The sequence below is a fragment of the Cetorhinus maximus genome, chromosome 5 (genome assembly GCF_964194155.1).
Source record: "Cetorhinus maximus chromosome 5, sCetMax3.hap1.1, whole genome shotgun sequence".
NCBI classification, from domain to species: Eukaryota; Metazoa; Chordata; class Chondrichthyes; order Lamniformes; family Cetorhinidae; genus Cetorhinus; species Cetorhinus maximus.
In genome coordinates, this window is record NC_135883.1 from 141,300,909 (window position 1) to 141,322,599 (window position 21,691).

General features: G+C 44.2%; 1 protein-coding gene across 1 annotated transcript in view; it reads right to left on the bottom strand.

Moving 5' to 3' along the window:
* ak9 (adenylate kinase 9) overlaps positions 1–21,691 on the bottom strand; it is a 359,309-nt gene that overhangs the window by 93,774 nt on the left and 243,844 nt on the right. Inside the window, exons 27-29 of the mRNA XM_078542572.1 lie at positions 19,939–20,007; positions 15,095–15,304; positions 3,634–3,852 (exon numbers count right to left, since the gene is read on the bottom strand). Coding sequence (XP_078398698.1) covers positions 3,634–3,852; positions 15,095–15,304; positions 19,939–20,007 — 498 coding nt within the window. The remainder of the gene's footprint in view (positions 1–3,633; positions 3,853–15,094; positions 15,305–19,938; positions 20,008–21,691) is intronic.

Genomic DNA, 21,691 nt, shown 5'->3' on the forward strand with positions numbered 1-21,691 from the left:
TTGGCTGAAGACTGGCAACTGTGATGCTGGGGATCTTCGGAGGAGGCTGAGATGGATCATCCACTTCGCACTTCTGGCTGAAGGTTGTTGCAAATGTTTCAGCCTTATCTTTTGCACTGTGCTAGGCTCCTCCATCATTAAGGATGGGGCTATTTGTGGAGCCTCCTCCTCCAGTGAGTTGTTTAATTGTCCACCACCATTCATGACTGGTTGTGCAGGACTGCGGAGCTTAAATTTGATCCATTGGTTGTTGAACTGCTTAGCTCTGTCTATGACTGGCTGCTTCTGCTGTTTGCCATGCAAGTAGTCTTGTGTTGTAGCTTCACCAGATTGACATCTCAAGTTTTAGGAATGCCTGAAGCTGCTCATGGCAAGCCCTCCTGCACTCTTCATTAAACCAAGGTTGATCCCCTGGCTGGTGGCAATGGTAGAGTGGGGGATATGCCAGGCCACGAGGTTACAGATTGTGGTTGAGTACAATTCTGCTGCTGCTGATTGTCCACAGCGGCTCATAGTTGCCCAGTCTTGAGTTGCTAGATCTGTTCGAAATCTATTCCATTTAGCATGATGGTAGTGCCACAGAAAATGATGGAGGCTATCCCCAATGTGAAGATAGGACTTTGTTTCCACAAGGACTGTGCGATGGACATTCCTACTGATTGGCATTCCTACCGATACTGTCATGGACAGATGCATTTGTGGCAGGCAGGTTGGCGAGGATGAGGTCAAGTATGTTTTTTTCCTCTTGTTGATTCCATAGATTCCTTCATCATCTGCTGCAGATCCAGTCTAGCAGCTATGCCCTTTAGAACTTGGCCAGCTCGATCTGTAGTAGTGCTACTGAGCCACTCTTGGTGATGGACATTGGTGTACCCACCCAGAGTACTTTCTGTGCCCTTGCCAACCTCAATGCTTCCTCCAAGTGGTACTCAACATGGAGGAGTACAGATTCATCAGCTGAGGGGGGAGGGGGGGGCGGTACATGGTAATCAGTAGGATGTCTCTTTGCCCATGTTTGTCCTGATGCCATGAGGCTTCATGGGGTCCAAAGTCAATGTTGAGGGCTCCCAGGGCAACCCCTTCTCTACTGTATAACACTGTGCCACCACTTCTGCTGGGTCTGTCCTGCAGGTGGGACAGTACATACCCAGGGATGGTGATGGTGGTGTCTGGGACAATGTCTGTAAAGTATGATTCTGTGAGTATGACTATGTCAAGCTGTTGCTTGACCAAAATATATTACCCCAAGTCCCATGTGCTCTAATTTTGTTTATTAACCCCCTGTGTCGGACCTTATCAAAAGCCTTCTGAAAATCCAAATACACCACATCCACTGATTCTCCTTTATCAATGCTACAATAACATCCTCAAAAAAACTCCCAACAGGTTTGTCAAACACGATTTCCCTTTCATACATCCAACTTTACTCTGCCCAATTTTACCATTACTTTCTAAATGTCCAGTTATCAAATCCTTTATAATGGATTCTAACATTTTCCCTACTAGTGACATCAAACTAAAAAGTCTGTAGTTCTCCATTCTCCCTGTTCCTCCCTTCTTAAATAGTGGGGTTATATTTGCTACATTTTCAATCTGTTCAGAACCTATAGAATTTTTAAAGATAACCACCAATCCGTCTCTATAGCCACCTCTTTCAGCATTCCGGGATGTAGCTCATCCTGTCCAGGGGATTTACCAACCTTCAATCCAGTTAATTTTTCAAGTACTACCTCTTTACTAATATTAATTTATTTCAGTGCCTGAATTTCACTAGTTCCTAGTATTTCTGGGAGATTTTCTGCATCATCTTCTGTGAAGACAGACACAAAGTAATTGTTTAGTTCCTCTGCCATTTCCCTGTTTTCCACTATAAATTCACTTGTCACCACCTGAAACGGGCCCACATTTATCCTAGATAATCTTTTCCTTTTCACACACCTAAAGAAGCTTTTACAGTCGGCCTTTATGTTTCTCGCTAGCTTGCATTCATACAAACAAACAAATTAGACGCAGGAGTAGGCCACTCATCCCCTTCTGCCTGCTCTGCCATTTAATAAAACCATGGCTGAACTGATTGCAAAGTCAAACCCACATTCCCCTGCCCCTGATAACCTTTCACCACCCCTTGTTTACTAAGAATCTATCTAACTCTGCCTTAAAAATATTCAAAGACTGTGCTTCCACTGCCTTTTGAGGAAGAATGGTCCAAAGGCTCATGACCTTCGGAGAGAAAAAAATTCTCATCTGTCTTAAATGGGCAACCCCTTATTTTTAAATAGTGACCCCTAGTTCTAGATACTCCCACAAGAGGAAACATCCACTTCACATTCACCTTGTCAAGGCCCCTCAGGATCTTATGTTTCAATAAAGTTGTCTCTTATTCTTCTAAACTCCAGCAGATACAAGCTCAGCCAGTCTAACTTTTCCTCATATGACTACCTGCCCATTCCAGGTATCAGTCTAGTAAACCTTCTCTGAACTGCTTCCAATGCATTTACATCCTTCCTTAAATAAGGAGACAAATACTGTACACAGTACTCCAGAGGTGGTCTCACCAATGCCCAGCCATTGAGGTATAACCTCCCTACTTTGATATTCAATTCCCCTTGCAATAAACAATAACATTCTATTAGGTTTCCTAATTAATTGCTGTACCTGCATACTGGCGTTTTGTGATTCATGCGCTAGGACACCTAAATCCCTCTACACCTCAGAGCTCTGCAATCTTTTACCATCTAGATAATATGCTTCTCTTTTATTCTTTCCGCCAAAATGGACAATTTCACATTTGCCCACATTATACTCCATTTGCCAGATATTTTCCCACTCATTTAACCTTTCTATATTCCTTTGTAGTCTCATTATGTCCTCTTCACATCATACTTTCCTACCTATCTTTGTGTCATCAACAAATTTAGCAATCATACCTTTGGTCCCTTCATCCAAGTGATTTGTATAAACTGGAGGATGAGCCCTGCCACAGAGCAGTCTGTGGCTGCAGCTGCAGCTGAAGCCAGGCAGACCAGAAGGGCCGTAAAGCCTCTCTGGAGTGCTGGCCCACAGATCTGCCATTTGGAGACCACCCCCAAGCCACTGGCCTCTTCCCCAATTACTTGGGAGGCCGATTCAAAAATTCCAGTCAGCATCCTCTGGGAAAATGGCATGGGGGCAGAATTGAACTGCAAACAGCATGCCAACCGGTAGGTGCATGTCCTTGTTGTGTGGCTAAAAAGCCTGACCAATATCTTGCAAATTCCTTTCCAATATAACATTCCAAAAATCAAGCAATATAATAAGAAAAAATGATGTAATGTCCCATATATGTGGAATGTTGCAACAAACAAAATTTCTAAAATGTAACTGTGATAGTTGTAACGAATAGCTAGCTAATTAATGAGATGACCTTAAGTTCTCAATTCAATGTCTAGCAACGTTGTTAAGATATTAATATATAATGTAAAGTGATTTTTTCTGCAATACAAATATTCCATAAATAAGTCTAAAGATGTAGCTCAATCTTTTAATTATTGCTAATGAGAAATTAATCTGCACTTTCTTCCTTTAAGATTTTTTTTTAGTTATTTATTTTATATATATATATTACACATAAACATGATAGCATCGTCCACTTACCTCAACGACATCCCAGAGGCCAAAACTACTCAACAGTTTATAGGAATTCCTTACTACCTTGCGAACCAGTTTTAAATTCACTGGGAAACATTTTTCAAACAGGCTAGCACGATTTTTCACGAGCGGTTCTACTTTCTTATTCAGCTTGTATTGGACAATGTGAGGTTTGCTTTTTCCATCTATCACAATGCATGGCATTAAATTTTCTTTGAGTTGCTCCTGTTAATATTAAGCAAACAACAATTTCAAACTGAGTGAAATTATTTACCTGTATGTATATCAGAGAACTGAGTAATATATTTGAGAGGTCTCAAACTGATCATAGCCTAACTATGCTCCAACTTTGGTATAATTTGATGTTTGACTGTAAAGCAAAATAATTCTAATTCATCTGTATTTGTTCTGTTAATCACTTATTTCCGTCACCACCAAACTTCGACAGCACTTTCCAAACCACAACCTGTACCACCTAGAAGGACAAGGGCAGCAGGGTAAATGGGAACATCACGACCGGCAAGTTCCCCTCCAAGTCACACAGCAACAGCATCCTGAATTGGAACTATTGGGGAAAATTTCCGCTCCGGGCCTAAGTTCTGTGGCGGGAGTGGGAAATTGGAGTGATTCCTGCTATAGAGCGGGGTGGGAAAGCACATCGAATTGTGCACTGCTCTCCTCATTAATTATGCAGCCACGTGTTTTATATCGAGTCTCGTGGCAGGGCAGGCAACAAGTCACACACTCCGCTGTCATATTTAAAAGGCACCCAGACATTCATTCATTGCACCAGGACTTTAGGAGAAAAATGTCTATGGCAGAATTTTCCACTCAGCATGCAGACGCATACCTGACACGCTCGAGTGTGAAATAGCGCGCAATGACAGCAGGCGAGCGTCCCAACATCATTGTGCACTCGCGGGATATTTCGGTCAGCGGGCAGGTGTGAGAGTCAGCAGCGTGCCCACCAACAATTAAGAGGCCTATTAAGGCTATTAAAGTATCAATTAACAGGAACGGTTGGCGGGAGGGCGATTCGGCCAGGAGGCCTTTGTATTTTTCAGGAAACCTCATCCAAGGTGGGATGAGGCTTTTGAAATTAAATTAAAAAATTACAAATCTATGCAAAGAATTTTTATAACGTCTACGCACAGGTAACTCATTCTGATGCATGGACATTTTTTCCAGATTTTAAATTCTGTCTTTATTGATTTTAAATTCATCAGCTCACTGAAGCAGCTCTCTGCTTTCAAGGACATTGCCTCCTGTGCTCCCCCACACCCATATTGACTTCAGTGCTTTCCCTCTTCCCGCCCCCACCTTGGCAGCGCTGAGCCTTTCACACTGGCTGGCCGTTAATTGGCCAGCCAGCGCGAAATTGCAGTTGTGGTCTGATCACGGGCAGCAGCCCATTCCCCGGCTGCCCGCTGACCTGAAAATTCCACCCTATGAGAAGGCAGCAAGTTCCAGCCCCACATTTCAGCCATGCCTTCCTGGAGAATCTCCTCCAGGCTGTCAAGGAAAGGTGGGGTGCCCCTTTGCCAAGGATAGCAGCAGGATCCCCGGTCGTCTGAGCACAGCGGTCTGGGAGATGGTTGTCAGAGTGGTCAGTTCCCGTGGTGTCCAAAAGAGGACAGCCCTGCTGTGCAGGAAATGGATGAATTATTTCATCCACACCACTAGGGTAAGTGAACCTTCTACTCACTCCAAACCCACATTATCACTCATTTTGTCATACTGTCATGGGACCTGGGTGTCACTGGAAGGGCCAACATTTGTGTTGCCCATCCCTAAACGCCCTTGAGAAAGTGATGGGATGCCACCTTCCATGCAGTCCATATGGGGTGCTGTTAGGGAGGCAACTGCAGGACATTTACACAGCCACAGTGAAGACACAGCAATGGGGTATGAAGCAGAGGGCAACTTGCAGGTAGTGCTGTTGCCACGCATCTGCTGCCCTTGTCCTTCCACCTGGTACTGTCGAAGGAGCCTTGGTGATTTGCTGCAGTGCATCTTGTACATGTTACACACTACTGCCACTGTGCATCGGTGGTGGAGAGAGTGAATGTTGAAGGTGGTTGATGGGATGCCAATCAAGCGGGCTGCTTTGTTCTGAATGGTGTCCAGCTTCTTGAGTGCTGTTGGAGCTGCACTCATCCAAGCAGGTGGTCGAAGTTTCAGTAGGGGAGCATTTTGGGAAAAGTGACCATAATTCAGTAAGTTTCAAGGTACTGGTGGATAAGGATAACAGGAGTCCTCGGGTTAAGGTGCTTAATTGGGGGAAGGCTAATTATAACAATATTACGCAGGAACTGAGGAATCTAGACTGGAGGCGGGTGTTTGAGGGCAAATCAACAACTGACATGTGGGGGGCTTTCAAACGTCAGTTGATAAGAATTCAGGACCGGCATGTTCCTGCTAGGATGAAGGATAAGTATGGCAAGTTTCAGGAACCTTGGATAACGAAGGATATTGTGAGATTAGTCAAAAAGAAAAGGGAAGCATTTGTAAGGGCTAGAAGGCTGGGAACAGATGAAGCCCATGGAGAATATAAAGAAAGTAGGAAGAAACTTAAGCAAGGAGTCAGGAGGGCTGAAAGGGGTCATGAAAAGTCATTGGCAACCAGGATTAAGGAAAATCCCAAGGACTTTTATACATATGTAAAAAGCAAGAGGGTAGCCAGGGAAAGGGTAGGCCCACTCAGGGACAGAGGTGGGAATCTGTGTGTGGAGCCAGAAGAAATGGGAGAGATACTAAATGAATACTTCTCATCAGTATTCACCAAAGAGAAGGACTTAGCGGTCGATTTGTCTAGGGAAGAGTGTGTAGATAGCCTGGATTATGTTGAGATCAAAAAAGAGGAGGTGTTAGGCGTCTTGAAGAATATTAAGGTGGATAAGTCCCCAGGGCCAGATGGGATCTACCCCAGAGTACTGAGGGAGGCAAGGGAGGAGATTGCTGGGGCCTTGACAGAAATCTTTGTATCCTCACTGGCTACGGGTGAGGTCCCAGAGGACTGGAGAATGGCCAATGTTGTTCCATTGTTTAAGAAGGGTAGCAGGGGTAATCCAGGAAATTACAGGCCGGTGAGCCTTACGTCAGTGGTAGGGAAATTATTGAAGAAGATTCTTTGTGACAGGATTTACTACCATTTGGAAGCAAATGGGCGTATTAGTGAGAGGCAGCATGGTTTTGTGAAGGGGAGGTCATGTCTCACTAGCTTGATCGAGTTTTTCGAGGACATGACAAAGATGATTGACAATGGAAGGGCAGTGGATGTTATCTACATGGATTTCAGTAAGGCCTTTGACAAGGTCCCTCATTGCAGTCTGATACAGAAGGTAAAGTCGCACGGGATCAGAGGTGAGCTGGCAAGGTGGATACAGAATTGGCTTGGTCATAGAAGACAGAGGGTAGCAGTGGAAGGGTGCTTTTCTAAATGGAGAGCTGTGACTAGTGGTGTTCCACAGGGATCAGTGCTGGGACCTTTGCTGTTTGTAGTATACATAAATGATTTAGAGGAAAATGTAACTGGGCTAATTAGTAAGTTTGCAGAAGACACTAAGTTTGGAGGAGTTGCAGATAGTGAAGAGGATTGTCAAAGGATACAACGGGATATAGATCGGTTGGAGACTTGGGTGGAGAAATGGCAGATGGAGTTTAAGCCAGACAAATGCGAGGTAATGCATTTTGGAAGGTCTAATACAGGTAGGAATTACACAGTAAATGGCAGAACCCTTAAGTGCATCGACAGGCAGAGGGATCTGGGTGTACAGGTCCACAGGTCACTGAAAGTGGCAACGCAGGTGGATAAGGTAGTCAGGAAGGCATATGGCATGCTTGCCTTCATTGGCAGGGGTATTGAGTATAAAAGCTGGGAAGTCATGCTGCGGCTGTATAGAACCTTGGTTAGGCCACACTTGGAATATTGCGTGCAATTCTGGTCACCACATTACCAGAAGAATATGGAGGCGTTGGAGAGGGTGCAGAGGAGGTTTACCAGGGTGCTGCCTGGTCTGGAGGTTATTAGCTATGAGGAGAGGTTGGAGAAACTCGGATTGTTCTCACTAGAGCAATGGAGATTGAGGGGCGACTTGATAGAAGTTTACAAAATTATGAGTGGCATGGACAGAGTAGATAGTCAGAAGCTTTTTCCCTAGAGTGGAAGAGTCAATTACGAGGGGACATAGATTTAAGGTGAGAGGAGAAAACTTTAGAGGAGATGTGCGGGGCAAGTTTTTTATGCAAAGGGTAGTGAGTGTCTGGAATTCGCTGCCAGAGGAGTGATGGAAGCAGGTACGATAGTGGTGTTTAAGAGGCAAAGAGGCAGCTTGACAAATACATTAATAGGATGGGAATAGAGGGATATGGACACCGGAAGTGCAAAATGTTTTAGTTTGACAGGCAATATGATCGGCGCTGGCTTGGAGGGCCGAAGGGCCTGTTCCTGTGCTGTACTTTTCTTTGTTCCTTGTTCTTTGTTCTTAGTATTCCATCACACTCCTGACTTGTACCTTGTATAGGTTGTTCTGGCTTTGGGGAGCCAGGAGGTCAGTCATTAGCCACAAATTAGCTGCCTACGACCTGCTCTGGAGGAAGAGAGAGAAGACAGGAGGTGGGATGCCAGAGCTGTAACCCCTCACTGAAGCAGGCTACAGAGCTGGCAGGGGAGTATGACTGTGCCTGTGCCAAGGGCGAGACCAGCCTCTCCCAAGAATCTAGTGAAGAAGTAAGCATTATTCTGAAAACCTCAGAAAATCAAGATGATTGATGCATGCAATGTTTGAGTGATCATTCATTCTAGGCGATTATTCATTCTCTCTTTTCTCCATTATAGGTGCCAGCAAGAAGAGGGGAAGGCCAGCCTCCACTCAAGAAATAAGCCCCAGCCCCCAGGAGCTCTCAGAGCAAAACAACGAAGCCTTCACACCTGTAGAACTGTCACAACATTCACTTGCGCCCTCCATCAGTCCACCGACACACACACATTGATGGGTCATATTGGTGGGTTTAGGCTCAGGGTCACAGTCTGGTGGTCACTTCACAGATAAGAGTCCAGAGCAGGAAGAGGCAGTGACAGCCAAGGTCTCTAGCACTTGGAGGATTACTGGAGAATAGGCACCTGCTAAGTCAGAGTTAGATGATGAGCCTCTGGAAGCATCCATAGAAAATATGCTGGATATTCAGAGAGATACACAGGAATATCAGTCAGAGATATCAGAGGACCTCAAAAGAGTGGCACGAGAGATGGAGGAATCTGTCCACGTGCTCTCTTGATATCATGGCTCCAGCATGTGAGCGCATGGAAGCCTCCTGAGGAGGATGGTGGATGCCATAGAAACCCAGGTCTAACATTTTCTGCTGGATATGTGCTCAGACTTGCACACCATCACTGTAGCCATGGCTGTGTTCCAGCAGTGGCTAAGCAGCAGGGGGCTGGAGCACCTCAACCTCCCTCCAGGTGCCCTTTCTCCTCAAGGAATCAGGGAGTGGGTGGCTTCTCACACATGGCTTTCATCACTTTGCCAAAGAGCGAGGTCTCCATGTGCCTGCCTGCATAAGGGGAAGGAATAACCATCCTTGGTCCTCAGGATGCACTTCACCTGGCACACGACCAGTAATACAACTCGCACAAGACTGAATCCAGGAGAACATATATTTACAAGTACCCAAACTATATACAATGATTATACACCTAATGCCCCCAGTGCCTATTCAAACTTCTTAACTTTTCCATCTCCACCACTTCATCTGGGTGCTTTCTCAACATCTGCAGCAGAGTTGAAGTCAGCCTGCTGACTACTATGCCACCTTATCTGTGATGACTTTGGCAGACACCCTCTGGAGGTCTGAGGCCTTGAAGACCCCAGCCTTCTTTGGACCTTCTGCTCAGGAGCCAGTGCACTCTCTGCGGCCTGAACAGCTGGAGCTGATGGGATCACAGGCTGAGGGGATTAATGCCTGTACATCCTTGGGGTGTCCGGGATGGATGCCATTGGGTTGTCCGCATGACATACCTTCTCCTTTTGTGTGCTCATGGACCCCTCCCTTGGTTCCCTAGTATTTCTGGGAAGTTATTTGTGTCTTCACAGAGGGAGACACAAAAGTAGTTGTTTAATTGCACTGCCATTTCTTTGTTCTGTATTACAAATTCTTCCATTTAAGACTGTAAGGAACCTACATTTGTCTTCACTAATTTTTTTCTTTTTATATACTACAGAAGCTTTTACAGCCTGCTTTTATGTTCCTTGCAAGTTTACTCTCATACTCTATTTTTCACCTCTTAAACAATCTCTTGGTCCTCCCTTGCTGAATTTTAAGCTGCTCCCAATCCTCAGGCTTGCTACTTTTTCTAGCAACTTTATATGACTTCTCTTTGGATCTAATGCTATCCTTAATTTATTTTGTTAGCCATGGTTGGGCCGCTTTTCCTGTTGTGTTTTTGTGCCAGAAAGGAATGTATAACTGTTGCAGTGCATACATTCGTTCCTTAAATATTAGCCATTGCCTATCCACCATCATGCCTTTTAATGGAGTTCCCCAATCTATCTTAGCCAACTCACACCTCATATCTTTGTAGTTTCCTTTGTTAAGATTTAGGACCCTAGTTTCAGATCGGACTACTTCACTTTCCATCCTAGTGAATAATTATATCATGTTATGGTCACTGTTCCCTCAAGGGCTCCGCACAAGATTATTAATTAACCCCTTCTCATTTCACAGCCTGTTCCCAAGTCGGTTCCTTGACATACTGGTCTAAAAAACCATCTCGTACACATTCCAGGAATTCGTCCGCCACAGTATTATTGCTAATATAGTTTGCCGAGTCTATATGTAGATTAAAGTCGCCCACGATTACTGTAGCAACCTTGTTACATGCATCTCTAGTTTCCTGTTTAACGCCGTCCCCTACCTTATCACTACTGTTTGGAGGCCTACAGACAACTCCCATTAATGTTTTCCGCCCCTTGTTGCTTCTTAGCTCCACTCTGACTGATTCTACATCTAGAATTTCTGAACCAATATCCTCTCTCACGATCGCACTGATTTCATCCTTAACTAACAACGCCACACCGCCTAATTTTCCTTTTTGCCTGTTCATCCTAAATATAGAATACCCTTGGACATTCAGTTCCTAGCGTAATCGCAATCATATCGTACCAGTTTACATCTATTTGCATTGTTAACTCATCTACCTTATTGCGAATGCTCCATGCATTCAGATACAGTGCCTTTAGACTTGTCTTTTTAACATTTTTACACTTTTTTTTGTGCTGCTAGCCCTTGTTTTCTCTGCCTTCTATTGCTTTCTACTTTTTTGTTTTTCATTCCTATCTTTGTTTCTCTTTCTTGTATCTCCCCATTCAGGTTCTCATGCCCCTGCCAATCTAGTTTAAACCCTCCCCCACTGTTCTAGCAAATACGCCTGCGAGGATATTGCTCCCGGTCCTGCTGGTGTGCAACCTGTCCAGCTTGTACAGGTCCCATCTTCCCCAGAATCGGTCCCAATGCCTCAGGAATCTAAATCTCTCCCTCCTACAGCATCTCTCCAGCCATGCATTCATCTGGTCTATTCACCTATTCTTGATCTCGCTAGCATATGGTACTGGGAGTAATCCTGAGATTACTAACTTTTGGGTCCTGCTTTTTAACTTATTTCCTAATTCCCTATATTCTGCTTTCAGGACCTCAACCCTCTTTTTACTTATGTCGTTGGTACCGACACGGACCACAACCTCTGGCTGTTCACATTCCCCCTTCAGAATGTCCTGCAGCCACTCAGTGACATCCTTGACCCTGGCACCAGGGAGGCAACATACAATCCTGGTGTCACGTCTGTGGTCGCAGAAATGTCTATCTGTTCCCATTACAATAGATTCCCCTATCACTATTGCTCTCCCACTCTGAGCCACTGTGGTGCCACAGACTTAGCTCTAGCTGCATTCCCCTGAGAAACCATCTCCCTCAGCAGTATCCAAAAAAATGGAAATTCTGTTGGAGTGGGAGATGGACCCAAGGGACTCCTGCACTACCTGCCTAGTGCTTTTACTCAGTCTGGTGGTCACCCATTCCCTTTCTGCCTGTGCATTCTTTACCTGCAGTGTGACCATCTCACTGTACGTGCTTTCAACAAAGATCTCAACCTTGCAGATGCACCACAGTGACTCCAGGCGCAGCTCCAACTCTGAAACATGGATTCGAGCAGCTGCAGTGAAGCTACTTCCTGCACACATGGTGGCCTTGGACACTGGAAGTGTCCCTGACACAGGAGGTGCATTCCACTTGGTTGGGCTGCCCTGTCATGACTTACCCTTAAATTACTCCCTTAGTTTAGAGAATACTATGGACAGAAGAAATACTTACCAGGCCCTACTTACCAAGGCCTCCGCTCTTCTGACTGAGGAAATGTATAAAAGAAAAGGAACCCTCCTTGTCTCTTCACTGAACTCCCTCTCTCACCAAACTCCAACTGAAGCACTCGAATGCAGCCCATAGCAGCACTCCAGTGCAGATATAGTTCCAAGTCAGGACGGTGAGTGGCTTGGAGGGGAACTTCTAGGTGGTGGTGTTCCCATGTGTCTGCTGCCTTTGTCTGTCTAGATGGTAGTGTTTGTGGGTTTGGAAGGTGCTGCCTGAGGAGCCTTGGTGAGCTTCCACAGTGCATCCTGTAGATGGTACAGACTGCTGCCACTGTTCATAGGTGGTGGAGTGACTGTCTGTGTACGGGGTGCCAATTAAACTGCTGCTTTTTCCTGGATGGTGTCATGCTTCCTGAGTGTTGTTGCAGCCGCACTTATCCAGGCAAGTGGAGAGTATTCCATCACACTTCTGACTTGTGCCTTGTAGATGGTGGACAGGCTTTGGAGAGACAGGAGGTGAGTTACTCGCCACAGGATTCCGAGCCTCTGACCTGCTCTTGTAGCCATAGTATTTATATGGGTAGTCCAGTTCAGTTTCTGGTCAGTGGTAAAGCCCAGGATGTTGATAGTGGGGTATTCATTGATGGCAATGCCATTGTATGTCAAGGGCGATGCTTAGATTCTCTCTTGTTGGAGATGGTCATTGCCTGGCACTTGTGTGGCATGAATGTTACTTGCCACTTGTCAACCCAAGCCCGGATAGCGTCCAGGTCTTGCTGCATTTGGACGTGGACAGCTTCAGTCCCTGAGGAGTCGCAGATAGTGCTGAACATTGTGCAATCATTAGCGAACATCTCCACTTCTAACCTTATGATGGAAGGTATGTCATTTATGAAGCAGCTGAAGATGGTTGGGCCTAGGACGCTACCCTGTGGAACTCCTGCAGTGATGTCCTGGAACTGAGATGATTGACTTCCAACAACCACAACTATTTTCCTTTATGCTAGGTGTGACTCCAACTGGCGGAGAATTTTCCCCATCATTCCCACTGACTCCAGTTTTGCTAGGGCTCCTTGATGCCACACTCGGTCAAATGCTGCCTTGATGTCAAGGGCAGTCACTCTCATCTCACCTCTGGAGTTCAGCTCGTGTGTCCATGTTTGAACTAAGTCTGTAATGAAGTCAGAAGCTGAGTGCCCCTGGTGGAACCCAATCTGTGAGTCAGAGAGCAGGTTATTGCTAAGCAAGTGCCACTTTATAGCAATGTTGATGACCCCTTCCATCACTTTATTGATGATGGAGTAAAGTGATGATGGAGAGTAGACTGATGGGGTGGTAATTGGCTGAGTTGGAATTGTCCTGCTTTTTGTGTAGAGGACATACCTGGGCAATTTTCCATATAGCCGAGTAGATGTCAATGTTTTGCTGTGCTGGAACAGCTTGGCTAGGAGTGCAGCAATTTCTGGAGCACAAGTCTTTAGTACTATTGCTGGAACATTGTCAGGGCTTATTGCCTTTGCAGTATCCAGTGTCTTCAGTGATATCAGTTCTTGATATCACGTGGAGTGAACTGAATTGGCTGAAGTCTGGCATCTATGATGCCGGGCACCTCCAGAGAAGGTCAAGATGGATCATCCACTTGGTACTTCTGGCTGAAGATTGTTGCAAATGCTTCAGCCTTATCTTTTGCACTGATGTGGCAGGCTCCTCCTTCATTGAGGATGGGGATATTTTTGGAGCCTCCTCCTCCTGTGAGTATTAATTTACCACCACCATTCACGACTGGATGTGGCAGGGCTGCAGCGCTTAGATCTGATCCATTGGTTGTGGAATCACTTAGCTCTGTTGATCACTTGCTGCTCATGCTGTTTGGCACACAAGTAGTCCTTTGTTGTAGCTACACCAGGTTGACACCTCATTTTTAGGTAGGCCTGGTGCTGCTCCTGGCATGCCCTCCTCCACTCTTCATTGAACCAGGGTTGGTCCCCTGGCTTGGTGGTAATGGTAGACTGGGGGATATGCCAGTCTATGAGGTTACAGCTTGTGGTTGAGTACAATTTGGCTGCTGCTGATGGCCCGCAGCGCCTCATGGATGCCCAGTCCTCAGTTGCTAGATCGGTTCGAAATTGATCCCATTTAGCATGGTGGTAGTATTACACAACACAATAGAGGGTATCCTCAATGTGAAGACGGGACTTCATCTCAACAAGGTGGTCACTCCTACCGACACTATCAGGGACAGATGCATCTGCGGCAGGCGGGTTGGTGAGGAAGAGGACAAGTATGTTTCTCCTCATTAGTTCCCTCACCACTTGCCGCAGACCCTAGGGGATATGTCCTTTCGGACTCGGCCAGCTCAGTCTGTGGTGATGGACATTGGAGTCCCCCAACCAGAGTACATTCTGCACCCTTGTCACCGTCAGTGCTTCCTCCAAGTGATGTTCAACATGGAGGCGCACTGATTCATCAGCTGAAGGGAGTGGTACGTGGTAATCAGAAGGCGGTTTCCTTGCCTATGTTTGACTTGGTGCCACGAGACTTCATGGGGGCTGGAGTTGATGTTGAGGACACCCAGGGCAACTCTCTCCCAACTGTATACCATTGTGCCTCCAGCTCTGCTGGGTCTGTTCTGTCGATGGGACATGGCCCCGGGGATGGTGATGGTGTTGTCTGGGACATGATCTATAAGGTATGATTTTGAGAGTATGGCTATGTCAGGCTGTTGTTTGACTTGTCTTTGAGACAGCTCTCCCAATTCTGGTGCAAGCCCCCAGTGAAGCCCCCTGGGGATATTCCAACATTGCAAGTGCCATATTTACTAAAGGAGAATCTCACCAAACTTTCCATGATTTTGTCCTTTCATCTATATGACAGGGATATTGTCCTTGAAGATCTACTTAAACACATAATCATAGAGTCAGTTATAGCACAGAAGGATCCATTTGGCTCATACTTCCAGCTAACAATCAATTAATGTTTTCATCATAGTTGCAATATAATCTCTCAGTCATAATTATTGAATAGTGAACTTGAACTATAGAGTTTTAGGTGAAATCTCTCTCATCAGGATAAGGAATGAAAATACTATGTCAACAGTATATGTGTACCCGAAGTGCGAATATCCTTTCCTGATCTGCGTCATATTTTTCTACAATTTCAGTTTTCATCCGGTCAATGGCATCATTCTCTTCTTCATCTTCTTCATCTTCCTCTTCCTCCTCTACACTAAACTCATCTGCTAATATATCCTCAATGTTCTCCTCATCTTCGTCATCAGTTGCATCGCTTTCCTCTGAGGCTTGTTCAAATTTAGCAGCCTACAAAATGAGTACATAAACATTATAATTCAGTGACAGATGTGAAGTATGTCTTACTAATAAATACTTGCACATGTGAATGTGTAAACAAATGTTGAGTTTATGCACAATTTCAAGTTACTGTGCTAATGACTGTGTCATGATTATTAGGAATCAGTCAGATCCAACAAGCACATTCCAGAACAAACAGAAAATATCCAAAACACAGACACAACTGAAAGTTCAGTAAGTTGCAATAATTCTACCCATTTAAAAGTTCTGATCGAAAATTTAACTGAGTAGAAATGACTGTAAACATTTGAAAATACAGTTTCTAATCAAAATGTTAACTATGCTTAAATCTTAGGCTTCTAAAAACACTCTGTAGCTCAGTTTATCAGCATGCAGAGTCAAACACGCTAAGCACAAAGTTGATTTAATTCCAAAAATATGCTGCTTTTAATTTCATCTGTAAGCAGTGCCATAGGAAGTCAAACAATAAATAATGAAATACATAGGACAGAAAATGCACAAAGAATAAATTCCACAGGAATTTTTTTTATTATTCATTCATGGGACATGGGCTTCGCTGGCTGTGCCAGCATTTATTGCCTATCCCTAGTAGCCCTTGAGAAGGTGCTGGTGAGCTGCCTTCTTGAACCGCTGCAGTCCATGTGGTGTAGGTACATCCACAATGCTGTTAGGAAGAGAGCTCCAAGATTTTGACCCAGCAACAATGAAGGAATGGTGATATATTTCCAAGTCAGGGTAGTAAGTGACTTGGAGGGGAACTTCCAGGTGGTGGTGTTCCCATCTATCTGCTGCCCTTGCCCTTCTGGATGGTAGTGGTCATGGGTTTGGAAGGTACTGTCTAAGGAGCCTTGGTGAATTCCTGCAGTGCATCTTGTAGATGGTAAACACTGCTGCTACTGTGTGTTGGTGGTAGAGGAAGTGAATGTTTGCGGATGTGGTGCCAATCAAGCGGGCTGCTTTGTCCTGGATGGTGTCAAGCGTGTTGTGGGAGCTGCACTCATCCAGGCAACAGGAGAGTATTCCATCACACTCCTGACTAGTGCCTTGTACATGGTGGACAGGCTTTTGGGAGTCAAGAGGTGAGTTACTCGTTGCACGATTCCCAGCCTCTGACCTGCTCTTGTAGCCACAGTATTTATATGGCAAGCCCAGTTCAGTTTCTGGTCAATGGTAACCTCCAGGATGTTGATAGTGGGGGATTCAGTGATGGTAATGCTATTGAACGTCAAGGGACGATAGTTAGATTCTCTCTTGTTGGAGATGGTCATTGCCTGGCAATTGTGTGGTGCTAATGTTACTTGCCACATATCAGCCCAAGCCTGGATATTGTCCAGGTCTTACTGCATTTGGACATGGATTGCTTCAGTGTCTGAGGAGTCGTATCTGAGGACTGCATTACAAACACATCATTGCTAATATATGTAATTGCTTGCTTTACATTTACTTACGTGAATCATGAGCTTAGTGTTGAAGTATTTTCCAAAAATACTCATTTTGGAAACACAATTTAACTCCCTCCAGGCCCTTTCTCAAATAGGGTGGATGGAGAAGATAAATTCTCCACAAATTGCATTCTTTTATTAAGCTACCAATGTTACTAAAGTATTCTAAAAAAAGGGTTCTCAACCTTTTTGCTTCTGAGGCCTCTCCTGGGTGATAAAAATTCCATGGACCTTCTGTTACACAACACAACTATTTTTTAAAAAGTGATTTGTTCTTACACGTTAAAAAGCAGCAGAAAATGTTCCCACAACAGAAAATCAGAAGGATCACAATATCTAGCATGCAACTAATCTGCAGGCTCAGTTCCCAGTATAAAAAGTTAACTTGCATATATGCCTACATCTCATGGAAGTGATGCCCCAGAGACCTGATCACGGACCACTAGCTCCCAGTGGCAGTGGGAAGTTTGATCAGCATTCGTGTTGTGCTGCCATGGAAAACCAACCAAATATAGAACAAAATGTGAAATCAGCCAAACATGCACTGACACTCTGATTATTTCTCAGCCCATTTACTCCACAAAATGAACATCGAACTCCACTGACCTGTTGCTCTGCTTACCATATTTAAATATGACAGGCATCAGTGCATGTGTCACATGGTTTGCTGGGACAAAAACCGTCTGCAAACTGTCACTAGTGAATCTGCAGGAGAGGGAACGATCCTCTTCTCCAACATCAGGAGCAACAACACTCTACACCAGCACAATCACGGATCAGTTTTGATCTGTTCTGGTGAAAGGCCATTGACCTTAGGCTTAACTCTGTTTCTGTCTCCACAGATTCTGCCAGATCCGCTAAGTATTTACTACAGTTTCTGTTTTTATTTATTATTAAATTAAATTATTTGTTTGGAGGTGCTTTAAAGATACAGTGAACTTGTGTCTGGTTCTTAGAAATAAATGGGGCACCACTGACATCGGTAGTAATCAATCTTGCTCCTTTATGTCTCGGTCACAAAAATCAGATTTTTAGAAGGATTTATTCTTGAAAGATGATGATTTAGTGGATCTCTTGAAAACTTAAAGACCCCAGAATTCGGAACCATGCTCTAAAAGATTTTCTATTTGACATTTCACCATAACTCTCATATGCTGAATTGTTCTTTTGCACTGACAGATTTATATTCTTTCATCATGTTGGAAGAAGTACAGTTAAAAGAACTTAAAATAGATTGATAACAAGATAAACAAATAACGATAACATAGTACTGGATTTTGTTTATGGTTTAAGAATATAAGAACATAAAAAGTAGGAACAGGAGTAGGTCATTCAGCCCTTCAAGCCCACTCCGCCATTTAGTGAGATCATGGCTGATCTTCTACTTCAACACTATTTACTTATGAACAAAGGGAAGGAGTAGGCTCCGCCCGACGTCATCCTGTGTTATTTTACACGTCGGCGAGCGAGACCCGCCCCCTGCTCGCCAACGGCAAAATTCTGCCCCAAGAATCTCTCCACCTCTGCCTTAAAAATATTCAAAGGCTCTGCTTCCACCACCTTTTCAGGAAGAGAGTTCCAAAGACTCACAACCCTTTGAGTGAAAAAATTTCGCCTTATCTCTGTTTTAAATGGGCGACCCCTTATTTTTAAACAGTGACCCCGAGATCTAGATTCCCCCACAAGAGGAAACATCCACTCCACATCCACCCTGTCAAGGCCCCTCAGGATCTTATATGTTTCAATCAAGCCATAGAGTCATAGAGTCACAGAGGTCTACGGCACAGAAAAAGGCCCTTCGGCCCATCGAGTCTGCGCTGGTCAAACAAGTACCTAACTATTCTAATCCCATTTTCCAGCACTAGGCCCAGAGCCTTGTATGCCATGGCATCGTAAGTGCACATCCAAATACTTTTTAAATGATATGAGGGTTTCTGCCTCTACCACCCTTTCAGGCAGAGAATTCCAGATTCCCACCACCCTCTAGGTGAAAAAATTCTTTCTCACATCCCCTCTAAACCTCCTGCCCCTTACCTTAAGTGCTTCTTCTTCTACTTTTTCTACTAATTAAACTGCAGCAGTCCATTAGCTTAAACAAAATAAGACGAGGGCTTTGGACTGTAGTGGGAGTGTTTCGAGTGGAATAAGGCGCCTAATGTATTTAGTATTCTTTAAAGGGAGTAACTAATGAGCTTAATCTAAAGGGAAGTCATGGCAGCAGAGCTCGCACCCATGATATGCTCCTCCTGCGCTATGTGGGAAGTCCAGTGTCCCTGGCGACCATGTGTACAGGAAATGTGTCCAGCTGCAGCTACTGGAGCTGCAGGTGGATTCACTGTGGAGCATCCACGATGCTGAGATTGTCATGGACAGCACGTTCAGTGAGGTGGTCACACCACAGGTAAAGACTGAACAGGCAGAAAGGGGATGGGTGACCACCAGGCATACTTTGTCAATGCCCTTGGCTTCTGGTTTGCACTGACCTAGAATGAAATACGTAGAAGCTGTTACATGCACAAGCTGGCCTGTCTGACCCTCTACTAAGGCTTCTGGTGGAAAGGGCATATAAAAGACATGAAGGAATTTATTAAAAATAATTTTGCAATGCGGAATTTCTGTCACATATTGGTAAAACGTTTCTATTTTTCTCATTGTACTTTGCAATTTAGTTTTTATAGCACTTCCTGTATTATAACATTCCCCTTGAAAACTCAGTATGCCAGAACACTTGCGGAAAGCATGCATTTTATAGGAATTAGGAATAAATTGTACATCAATTATACATTATCAATTCAATTATCAATTCTACAATTATAAATTGTAGAATTGGTGCAAAATCCAATCTGTTTTTGGTTATGGTTTTGCATTGAATTGACTGTCTCAATGCTTTTGAAACCAATATAACTGAATATACAGCTTAATCAACACTTCTGAAGTATAGATAACATCACAATAGAAAAAACATAAATGTGAATACTGAAAATCGGAAATAAAAAGAGAATGCAGAAAATACAAAGCAGATCCGTTATCATCTGGAAATGGAAAATATAAATGAATATTTTGGTCTAAAGCTCTCAGGAAGGATCTTCACCCAAAATGCTAACTTATCTTTCTGTTTCAGGTGCTAATGAGCTTAGTGTGGATTTCCAGAATTTTGTTCTTATCTTAACTCAATTTTACCTCATTTTCTTTCTTTTTTTCAGCCCGCTCTGCCAAAAGTTCCTCTTTTCTTTTAGCAATTTTTTCATTCTAGAATGCAAGGCATAATGATTGACTGGTTAACATAGATTTCAAAAATGTAGTTTAGTCAGAAACAATAATATTTTTAAATCATTTTATATCTGAACTCAAAATAACACTTAAAGTTTCTGCCACAAGAAAAAAGCTCAATTCTAAATGTATTTCTACAAATGTAGATCATACACTTGTAAAGATGGCATACTTTTATTCATGTATTCAATAAGAAAAAGGCTGAAAAAGTCCTGCTTCTCAGCACAGCAGACAAGATTTATCTTTCTGGCAAATAGAGAGAAATTACATTTTTGCAGTGCCTTTCAATTCTTCGGGATGGCTGAAAGTGCTTTACAATTAATGTGTTGCTTGGAAGTGTAGTCAGTGTTGTATAGGCCAAAATGACCATCATTTTTATGTACAGAAATGTCCTAAGTAGCAAATTAGATAGATGAACATCTAATCTATTTTGCAGTATCGTTTGAGTGAGGTTAATTGGTCAAGACAATGGGGGAATTCTGTGCTCTTCTTCAAATAGTACCAAGGGGTCTTTAATGTTCACCTGAACAGGCAAACAGAGTCTTGGTTTAATGTTTTATTTAAAAGGCAGCAGTTTCAACATTGCAACATTCCTTATTACTGCACTGACAAATTAGCCTAAATTAATGTTAGTCTATGTTTCGAGTATTCAAGTGGACTTAAACTGGCAGCCTTCCAGATCCAGAGATGAAAGTTTTACCAACTGAGCCCAAATTGACACAAGCTCCCAGTTGCAGGTACACTTTCTGGAAGGCCTCGATCGTGCCGGCAGACACCGCGTGTTCCCTCTCCAGGGACACCTGGTCAAGAACACAGCCATGGAAGAGGGGCAGATGACCCTATTGATGGCCAATTTGGCCAGGCCTAGGAGCAGGCATACAAGGAGGTCCTCCTCCCTCCTCTTTCCCCTTCACACAAAGTACCCAAAGATCTGGAGAGTGGGGCTGAAGTGCAACCTAACATTTAAAATCAACCATTACTATGACACATCAGAGATTGGAGCACAGAACTAGGTTGGGTCACTCATCTCAATTAAACCTTAGCATCCCATACAGGGCTCAAGATGTTACATATCTGCGAAGCCACCTTGGTCACCTCAATGTGTGTGCTAGTGTCTCAGGGACAAGGTGGCATCAGCCATGATGCAAGTAGGGCAGAAAAAACAATGGATCCTTACAGTATCCGTACGTTTCATCTTCTCAGCTTCACTTTCTTGCCCCTTGAATCGTTAATGTCTTCAGTTTTTCCTTTCAGAGAGAAGGCTCTGGATCCAGGGCTCAATGCTGCCTTTGTCAAGGTCCTAGTGCAATGGGGGAGGCAAAGAAGGGAGAGGTGATGCCACGCACAACTCCAGCAGGAGACCACGCCTGAGGGACATGGTCAAGCGGAGCCAGAGCATGAACATGACGTCAGGAGGAGAGACACAGACAATGGAGGTGAATCACCAGGGTTTATCGTAGAAGAGTCTCCTATTTACAAATGAGTGAGAGGCAATGACGTGCACGTCTGTGCTTGTCCCGAGATCTGGTACATTACATGTGCCACATTCTTCGTGAAGGCCTGACGCCACATGGTGTTGGAGGGTATCCCCTGCCAGTGGCTTTGAAGGTAACTGCAGTGCTCAGTTTCTTGGCCTGTGGGTCTTTCCAGGGATCAACAGGGA